We start from the raw sequence: 10,606 nt of genomic DNA, 5'->3' as shown, positions 1-10,606 counted from the left end.
GACTGGTAAGTAGAGGCAGATGAGGGTGTCGTACCCTGCCTCTTCTAGACCTCCCACACTCACTTCCCCAACCACAAGCAGTTAAACCCCACAACTCCCCATTAACAGCACTGGTAATGTTGTGTTGTTCATTAGATGTTGCTGGATGGTATTGTTTTTCTTTATTTTATGGAGTGCCTCATATTCATACATGTACAAGACAGAACAAAAGTTATTATAACTTGTTTTTACATTAAAAAAATATATTTGTGACATTCACTGTATAATCCAATTATTAAGACTTCAGGCTCTGAAAGTTTCAGAATACAAAATTCAGCAAGATTTTTCCACTTGTTAATGTATTTTTGTGCAAAAAATCACTTTCATATACCATCCTCATTACCACTTCATTAACTTCACTTACTCAGCTTATACAGTGATGTTCATATTTTCTTCACATTACCAAACGATTATTCACTGTTTATGCCATTGGGCCACCCAGTGGACATAAACCGGGAGTGCATCCTCACTCACAACCTTTAGCAAATGAATCCAGACAGAGAGGCCTCGCAAAGGAAGCAACTGAAGCACAAGATGTAAATTCAGACCCATAGAGATCACAAAGAGGCGGAAGAAAAGGCCAGTCTAGAAGGTAAGAGATGACAGCCATGTAGCTGAAAAAAAACCCAGAACAACCTGTTACTATAAATACATTCACTGAAACACACCTCACTATTACTTCAAGTAGTTAGGGTCGCCCTTACCCATCTCACATCAATTCAGCCATTGCTAGCACATGCAAGATCCTTTTTCTGGAAGATGGTCTTGGAATTACATTTTCCAGATGAGGCTCACAGTTTACTTAACCTTACATTACCTTACTCATTCGGTCCCTTGAATGTGCTTCATTATCTAGAGAAGTCCCAGAATCAGTCAATGTCACAACTCCTCTTTTTAGCCCTCATTTGTGTATTTATGTAGGGTTGTGACATATGCACAGTCAGCTCTCTTCTGGGCTTCAAACAGTGGTATCACATACAATTTGTTTGACTGTAATATGTAAGTCTTTCATCTGTTTTCACCAGTGTTAGAACAAATAGAACCAATTTGACATGCTCTGCTTGAGTTCTGTGTTTGAGTAATACCTACTTTATTAACACGGTCTCATTTCACATCTTCACTATTCAGGGATTATATGCACACTCTCCTTCCTTTCTTCCTCTCTTTGAGAGTCTGCAGCACCTTTCCACTAGACTGACCTCTACATCCCCACTCTCCCCTTATCTGTGTGAAGTCATGCGGACTGAATAACTGAGATTTCAGGTAGCTCAGAGAAGATCACTCAGATCTGGCTTACTGAATGACCTCTCAGACTGTCTGCTCTCTTCTTTCAATTCAATTCAATTCAAATTAGCTATTGCCAAAGCATCATACAAACTACATAAGAACAATCAACCCCATACATTTCATTATACAAGTAATTAAAGCATATGTGTGTTTGTGTGTGTGTTAAAAAAAATAAAAAAATATTAAATTATTAAAATAAAATAAATAAAACAGTAAGTGTGTGTGTGTGTGTGTGTGTGTGTGTGTGTGTGTGTGTGTGTGTGTGTGTGTTAAAAAAACATATTAAAAATTAATTAATTAATTAATTAAAATATATTAGAAATTAAAATAAATGAAACAGAAACGTGTGTTATTATAATAATACATTAAACATTAAAATAAAATAAATAGATAATACCATAAACGTGTGTGTGTGTATATTAATAGACAATTTTTTTTTAAACTTGTTAATTGATAAAAAAAATAATAATAATAAATAAATAAAAATAAATCAGTATCAAATGTGAAAACAATTACTAAAATATCAAACAATCAAAATAATTATCATCTGAAAATTTGTACACTTATTTCTCAGTCTGAGTTTCCACTGGTTGTCTTCACTTCATGACATGAGGAGACATTTTTCATACATCTTTCTTCATCTCAGCTGCTGAATCGACTTACTACCATAACTAAAATCATCTTCCACTAACCCACAGAATCTGTTCTCTGCTGTCTCCTCTCTTTGTCGAAAACCCAAACTTGTTTGTGCCAGCAGGGCTACCAGCTGCCGTATTGACCCTTTCTGCTCCTTCAGACCATCACTGCTGCTCTGCAGCGCCATTTCCTACCAAAATCTGCTTTTCCAAGACAGCAGGCTGTGTGCCATCTGCACTCTAATCAGAGGTACTTCACTTCTCCAAGATCAAATCATTGCTTGACCTTTCTGTCAGATGCTGCCTTCATTTTTTTTTACTTGTTACACAAACTCACTAACTATTCTGCACTTTATATTGTTTACTTTATTGTTGTTACTCTGTGTTTTTGTCTATTGTCTGTTTGCTTTTATAATTTTCTATTCTATGTGCTTCTGCTTTCTTGTTTTTATTGTTTTAATCCATAGTTTTTTGTGCTTTTGCCTGTGCACTCTGTAATGCACTTTGGGTGGCCTTTGGGTATGAAATGCACTACATAAACATTTGCCAACTACTATGAGCCCCCAACTTTTCTGGTTTCAAGGCAGATACTGTGATCCTTTATGAATCACTCCACACAGAACTGTTTCCTCACACCTCCCTCAGTTGTCTTTGCTTTTCTTTCTATCTTCAGGATGTTCCTTGTCCTTGCATGTCTGGAAAGCTATATGCTGGATTGATATATTCTTGTTTTTGCCTCTCTACCTGACTAGTTGTGAGATACTGTGAGCAGCAAAACAGGACTGGACAGAGCCAAGACATCAACTCAAGATAAGTAGGTTAGCACAAGCACTGAAAAGGCTAACATAAAACAAAGATTTGTAAATGCTACTTGATCAGCTGCAGAGCAAACACGTGGGCAGGGTTTAAATAGACTGCCTTATTGCAAGGGTGCATTGGATATATACAGATGCAAGTAACATAGTAGTTGCTCCAAGAGCATGCGACCTGATGTACATAGCAAATGTTAAATCTCTTTGGATAAAAGTATCAGTTAAAACAAGTAAAATTTGCATCACTCCAGGTTTTTTAAAGTGATGCACACACCAGCTCAGTATGGCTCATCTTCTTATGTTAGCCCTTGAACAGCAGCATCTTGATCATGGGTATTTTTACACATTATTACGGGATTTGACTTTGCAACTTTTCAAAAGCAGCTTCAGTAAATCTTATATTGTACCAAACCATACCAAGAACACTGTAGACCATGTCCGAGCTTGAGGTGCGAACGCTGAGAGTGCTGTGATTGCCCTCTCTTCAAATTCCTGACATGCACCCTCTCCACTGGCTCTGTGTTATTGTTGTTTGTATCACATTCAAAACCATGGAGCTGGTACACAGCGCTGCCAAAGGAGCTACAACCCCATACCTCCAGGCAACGAGCAAGCCTTGGCCTTGACTTCTCTCTCCCCTCTGGCTGATTATGAACAAAATGACCTTCCCGCCTTGTGAAGACCTCAGAGTCACATTCTGTCTTTTGGAGGCAAACTGAAAATTGTTGTTGTCATGGAACACAGACCGTTTCCTCCTCTGCCTCCCTTTACGCCTCATTAGATGCCTCTATTCTAAGTGATTTCATCCAATTTTGCACAAGGATTCCAAAGTGATTTCCCCTACCCACTGCTGTTTTTTGCAGCTGCATACTGATCATTTAGGAATAAATCTTCTTGGCCTTAATCATAGCAGGCCTACGATATCAATAGAATATGATGCAATCTGTTCAGTATCAATATACAGTATATAGCTCTGGTGTGGCAGATGGTGTATGTCTGCATTATTGCAGGCTTCTGCAATTAATGCATCCAGGCTATCAAAGAGACACGACACTAGCCAACTCCACATCAAATAGGTCTCCATAGTCACGTCTTGGACACAGATTAGTTCAAATTATGTTAATGTTTCTCCCCTTGCCCAGGAGCTCCTTGTCTGTTCTTTTTCCCCCTTATTGAGAGTGAAGGCACACAAGGCTTTTTAAAGCCTTATTTGAATATAATTTTTGTTGAGTGTATTGAGAAATGGACACAAAACAAGCAAGGTTCAATGTCTTTTGTTGTGTGTTGTGTAGTCGATACAGGTCAGCAGGTAAAGTTTTTATAAACATATTGTTGGAAAAGCTAAGAAGAGCATGTGCAGTGTGTTTACATGGCCCTTAAGACTAAAAGCTAGACAACCCAGGTGAACAAATACTGCACAAAATATAAGTGGTTTCCATGACAACACAACCTTGTTTGAAGCAAACTCCTCACTGTACTTATTAGCTGTCCAAAGTTTGTTTTGTGGAAAGAAATCAGCTCTCAGTCGGTCCAGTTCCTGGATCTTTTTAGATGCTCAGCAGACCCTGGGAGTTACAAACCGGGCAAAAAAAGAAAAGAGGTAGAGAAAAGGGGTCCTGATGAAACATGGTGACAAACCATGAGAGACAGATCATCTCTTGCTTTTCTGTCTCTCCCACCCTCCTCTCCTCTCCAGACAGGGTTGGGCCAAACAGCAGGTGGTGCAGGAGAGAAGCCCGGACATGGGATTTACAAATCACTGGCTTTCTGCACCGGGCAAGCATGGAGGAGCATCAAATCCCACATTTTAAAAAGTAAGTGTTGCTTTTGATTCCCACATTTCAGCTACTATTTATGGTTATGGAATAATGTTATATTTGTTTTATTCCAATTTCAAGTATGGACAACAAGGACAGTCTGCAATAGGATTATAGGTGGTACACTGACTAGACTGTATGTATCTGTCAGTTGACAGTTATTTTGGTGTCTGTTCAATTTCAGTGTGGAGGAGGCATGTCCTAATGTCTTGCAAAATGAGTTGTATTATATGTCATCAACTAGCTCTTTATCTTCTTCCATTATATACAGTATGTTTTGAGTGGCTGATTGTAGAGCTTCTATGGGTCATGAAACAAGTTCAGGTCGTTTGTAGTTTTTAAAACTAAAAGTAAGCATGTCGTCTCCTACCTTCTCTCTAAAGGAAAGGCTGTATGCTACTCATGCTGTGATAATTATTATTCCTTTGTGCGTATCCTTCAGAGCAGTGATTTAAAAACTATAACAGATAGTTTGGTGTAAGAGTTCTAGCCTGAATTTATCCTATTATATTTTGCTTTCACATGCATAGATGCCGTGTTGAATTACTGCTATGAATATTACTGTTAATAACAATGCATTAATACTGCAGAATGTTTCCTCTGGTGCATATAAAACTCTAAGGGCTAGGCATGTTTGCTAAAGAGTCCTTGCCAAACAGAATACAGTCTTTCTATCACCAGGGAAGGTCTGAGATTTTGGGCCTAAAAATCGTCCGCAAAGAAAGAGGTTAGTTTGTCATGTAAAAGCTCACAGTTAATTTAAAACATAGATTTTGTGTTACATGAATTAAAAATTGTGTAAAGGGTTCACACAGAGGTTTGTTAAATGTTAATGACAAATATGCTTTCATCTCGCCAATTAATAGTTATCAAGTCAGGACAAACTGTTTTAAGTGAGCTCGGATTGGCTGAGGATTTCTAAGGAGGATTTCAATGCATCTGTTTAAGTCTGAAGCTTGAATGTTAATGTGCTTTCTAAGTTGTCAGCCGTCCATTTTCACCAAAGTGGGTTTGTGTCATTTGCGTACTTGATCTTCAAATGTTTACATTTTTTGTAGTAAAACAAGTGCTACAACTTTGAGTTATTCTCACTTAACTGCATACGAGATTGCTGCTGTGCACATAATTATCTTTCATGGTCTGATTTTTTTTTTGTCTTCTCTCCACAGCTCAGGTGTCACAGCAATAGCGTCTCTGGCCAAGGCTCATTGAATAAAGATGCACATGGACTTGAAGAGATAAAGCAGCACTCAAATCAGATGACACAAAAGAGGAGAAATAAGTCGACCCTAATCTCAGGACCACAGTTTGGACAGGCTGGATGATGTGAGTCATCAGGTTACAAAGGCCAAAGACAATTTTAAGACATGGAGGTGCTTCTGTTTTGTGTCTGGAATCTATTGGTAGATGAACTTTGATGTCAGCATGGGGTCAAGCAAACCGTAACCGTTTTGTTCCAGTCACCTGACTTCTGTCAGCATGCAAACACAGCATAGATGATTTGCCCTTTGAAGAGACACAACTGGGAACTAACAAGGTCTAATGATGTAGCAGCTACAGGTGTCTTACATGTAGCCCATGATTCCAGAGAGTCCAACCACAGTCAGTATGGAAGTGCAGACAACCTCTCTGGTCTGGATATATGTTAACAGTACAGAACAACTGAACACTTCATATGAGCATAATGCAACATATTTGACTGACAAATACCAATCTTACGTTATTGGTCTCTTCTTGTCCTGCCTGTACACCATTCTTCTCTTCCCTATTGGATTTATTGGTAACATCTTAATCCTAGTGGTGAACCTGAACCACAGAGAGAAGATGACCATTCCCGACCTTTACTTTGTTAACCTGGCTGTAGCTGACCTCATCCTTGTGGCAGATTCCCTTATCGAGGTCTTTAATCTGAATGAGAAGTATTATGACTACGCTGTCCTCTGCACCTTCATGTCCCTTTTCCTGCAGGTCAACATGTACAGCAGCATCTTCTTTCTCACATGGATGAGCTTTGACCGATACGTTGCCTTAGCTAACTCCATGAGCAGCAGCCCGCTGAGGACTATGCAGCACGCCAAGCTGAGCTGTGGCCTCATCTGGATGGCCTCCATCCTGGCCACCCTTCTCCCTTTCACCATTGTGCAGACCCAGCACAGGGGTGAGGTGCACTTCTGCTTTGCCAACGTCTTTGAGATTCAGTGGCTGGAGGTAACCATTGGCTTTTTGGTGCCCTTCTCTGTCATTGGTCTATGCTATTCTCTGATTGGGCGGATCCTCATGAGGGCCCAGAAGCACCGTGGATTATGGCCACGGCGGCAGAAAGCCCTGCGCATGATCGTGGTGGTGGTTCTGGTGTTCTTCATCTGCTGGCTGCCAGAGAACGTTTTCATCAGCATCCAGCTGCTGCAGGGGACAGCTGACCCGTCGCAGAGGACTGCTACCACCCTGTGGCATGACTACCCACTCACAGGCCACATTGTTAATCTGGCAGCTTTCTCCAATAGCTGCCTCAACCCTATTATCTACAGCTTTCTTGGAGAAACCTTCAGGGACAAACTGCGTCTCTTCATTAAGCAGAAGGCCAGCTGGTCAGTAGTGAACCGCTTCTGCCACCACGGCCTCGATTTACACCTCCCTGTCAGGAGCGAAGTGTCGGAGGTGTGACTGTTAAGAAGAGGGACAATTGTTATGAAACTGAGTGCACAAAATATGTTAACAATTCTTCATCATATCAAAGTGATATATCACCCAGTGTGAAATATTACCTCAGCTTTCTTCATCTGTTTTTTTTAGCTTTGCCTCATAGTTGTACCAGTGTCTCAGTTAACCTGCTCACTTTCTGAACAAAAGCACCAAGAATGTACACTCATAGAGGGATGAAAATTATTTGATGTATGCATCTCTTTGAGTTGATAGCAATGTGCCTACAGTAGGCTACTTATCTGTTTATCTGCACATTGGATTTGGACATGTATTTGGTGTGGACTTCAGGTGGTGGGCAACAGTAAATTGCTAGTGAGTAGCAAAATGTCAGCATCTAACCTTGAAGTACAGCCAGTGGGCAAAGATAACTAATGGATAGAGAAGTGTCAGAAGAGACCAGTTTTTGTATAAGACAGACAGCAATGAAATCTTTTACATGGTATGATCTATAATACAGACCTTCATTTCAGTTAAAAATCCATATGTACTGTCATTTGTATAATGTAAAAAGAAAAACAAGGCCTAGCTAGTTTTGTACATGGTTTCAAGTCTTACATGGAATAAATAAAGGGTTATGTAGCTACAACCTTTATTTCTTATTTGTTATATTGAACTTTTTTATGTGGGATTCATCTCCAAAATCTGATGTCTGAGTTCATACCTACTGTGGTTAATGTAGTAATGCTCAATTCAAAGACAGATGAGTTATTATCCCACTTGTCAGTTCCTTTTAACATGATGGTAGAGCAAAGAGGCAGGTGTTGTTTTGCCAGGAGGGAACAAGACTGCGTAAACACATCTTTCAGTGACATTCAATTGACACCATGAAGCTGCTTCAATCTTTTGTTCTTACCCGTCTTTTACATATATTGCACTGATAAACAGCAATGGCCAACTGTAGATGTAAGTAATGGGCCCATGACAAACTGTTTTCTATGTAAAACATAATTCATCTGCACATTTGTGGCTTGTTTTTCTGTCTGAACTGATTCAGCTATTTTTTTTTTCAGTTAATACAAATACTAAAATCAAACACACGACATCAGACATATTTTGATACTCATAGTGATCCCATCACTAGTCATCACTGGATGTGTGGATTCTCTCATCATTTGCAATTTCATAAAATTCTTTTGACAGTACAAAGCTGCTCATTAACACATTGATTACAGGTTAATGTAATGCAGATTACCAGGACACACAGGTGCAGGTTTAAGATTTTAAATTCCGATCAGAGCCTCAATAGCAGAGGTTTTTATGAAACCTGCTATAACATTTTACAGCCTCAAATTATTTGTTGATCTGTCAGAGGAAACATAAATTATTTTTCTGTAATATTCAATTAAATTCAACAGTGCTCACAGTTAACTGCATTACATGAAATATAACAGGGTGTATAGAATATCCCCCTTTTTTATTTACATTTTTGGAAAAACAAACACTGCATGTCCAACAGGTTCTGTGCATTAGGAAGAAAGAGGTGGATGTATTATGTAGCACCAACAAAAGGTACAGTACAGGAAACTCTATCACACCTATGTTGATGAGTGTACATCTATAGGACTGTATAAAATCTGTGCATTGCCAGCCTGCGGTGGGCCTGAGCTGTGTTTGTGCATGAGGCAGCCAGAGATAATGGCCTGAATGGGAAAACAGGAGTCCAAACCACAAACTGTTATTCCAGCTGTAACAGTCCCAGCAGCCTGGGAACGCAGCACTGAGGATCACTTGAGTGATTGTTTATAAGAGTTTTGCAAAAAATGCTAAACTCGTTGTGGTAAGTGAAGTTTTGCATGAGTTTTTTATCACACAATGTTATGTCCTTCCGTGCAAGTAAGCATTCATTCATGACAAAGGCAGGTTTAACTATAGCTTATATATTTGTATTTGTATTTACACACGAAGGCTAGAATTGTCTGTAAACAGCATGCCTTTCAGAGCCACAGAGGACACAAAGACAGGAAAACAGGCAATGAAAGCTGCCTACTTCATTTATATGAACAAGCAACACCTAGACACCAGAGCCAAGACCCTCCAAGTTCACCACTGTGGGAGAGGCAATGGATCATCTTCACATCACACATGCAAACACACACATTCGGGATACTGTGAGAAGACGTTGACAGTAGACTGTGTGTACAGCTGAGGCTACTAAGTAAGGTTAAAGGTTTGTGGTGACTGACGTCACAGAATGGAGAAAGGGTGTGACTTTCCCTTTGCTTACATTCAATACTTCCTTTGGATGATGGTATAATTAAACAATGAGTCTGTGAGCAAAAAATTAATTTGGTTAAATAAAACATAATACTATATCTGTTGGTTATTCTTGCATAATATTGGGCAAATTAACATGTTAACTTTTAACTTTAACTTTATTGTCCACCTTAGTGGAAATTTGTCTGGCAAATTTGACTTCTCTAAAACAAAAATACAATCATGACTCCAAAATTATCACACATATAAAAAAAATACACAACACAGTTAAGAGTTCAACACAGGACCACCACTAAACATACAACAACAATTGTGCCATGAACTGAAAATAGAAAGCAGCGCAGCAGGTGGAAATAAAGTAGGTTACAGCCAACAAGAAAACTATAAATTTATGACAATCTGGCACTCTGCTTTGGCTGCTTAAAATTTGCACAAAATAAAGCAGGCAACATATGATTCTAAATAAAGGCAAGCACCCTTAAAAATGTTCTAATGTAAGAAAGGTACTGGACATTGTCTAAGCTGAGTGGGGGTGGGGCATATCAAAGTAATTACAACTGGATAGTTCAGGGTTGATGCATAATTACAAGGTAGTGTACTCGGTGGACCTCAGCAGCTAAATAATGGATTAGACATATAATTGCATTTGTAAATTAAAATCCCTTACAGGAAAGAGGAGCTGAATAGAACAGATTAGCTTCCCAATACAGACGGAAAGAAAAAGGACTGGAGTTTGACATGCTGTACGATGAGGCGGACACATTCAAATTGCTTGATGCCAATATATTGTATATTAAGGCACTTGAAAACAAAATTAGATTTTTAGCGCCAAAACTTAAATCACAAAATTGCAAATTGATGTTGAAGGCAGATCATAGAGTGATCGGAATAAATACAAAAGTAAACTTCTTGTAGTGTCTACTAGTGAACCATAAAAGAAAAAGCTTAAGGACTCTGCAATGCATGTTATATTAAACAAGCTCTGCTCTGCCAGATTAGTTGCTTTATAATTTCCTAAATAAGATCAGACTTACTTTATTTGTTACTCGACAAAGAACACATGCATTAACGCATGCATTACAAAATACTGTGAAATTAA

The 10,606-nt window shown here is 39.0% G+C and overlaps 1 protein-coding gene across 1 annotated transcript; it reads left to right on the top strand.

Moving 5' to 3' along the window:
- The first annotated feature begins 4,212 nt into the window (after nucleotides 1-4,212).
- Nucleotides 4,213-7,892, top strand: gper1 (G protein-coupled estrogen receptor 1). The gene is made up of 2 exons (XM_038703590.1): nucleotides 4,213-4,587; nucleotides 5,760-7,892. The coding sequence occupies exon 2, from the start codon at nucleotides 6,169-6,171 to the stop codon at nucleotides 7,252-7,254; it is 1,086 nt and encodes a 361-aa protein (XP_038559518.1). The 5' UTR covers nucleotides 4,213-4,587; nucleotides 5,760-6,168; the 3' UTR covers nucleotides 7,255-7,892.
- Nucleotides 7,893-10,606: the final 2,714 nt, after the last annotated feature.

This window comes from Micropterus salmoides, unplaced genomic scaffold, assembly GCF_014851395.1.
Source record: "Micropterus salmoides isolate LMB-PRFRI ecotype aquatic unplaced genomic scaffold, ASM1485139v1 Ms_hic_scaffold_10, whole genome shotgun sequence".
NCBI lineage: Eukaryota > Metazoa > Chordata > Actinopteri > Centrarchiformes > Centrarchidae > Micropterus > Micropterus salmoides.
The sequence above is the reverse complement of the archived record's forward strand: the minus strand, read 5'-3'. Positions and strand labels throughout refer to the sequence as shown.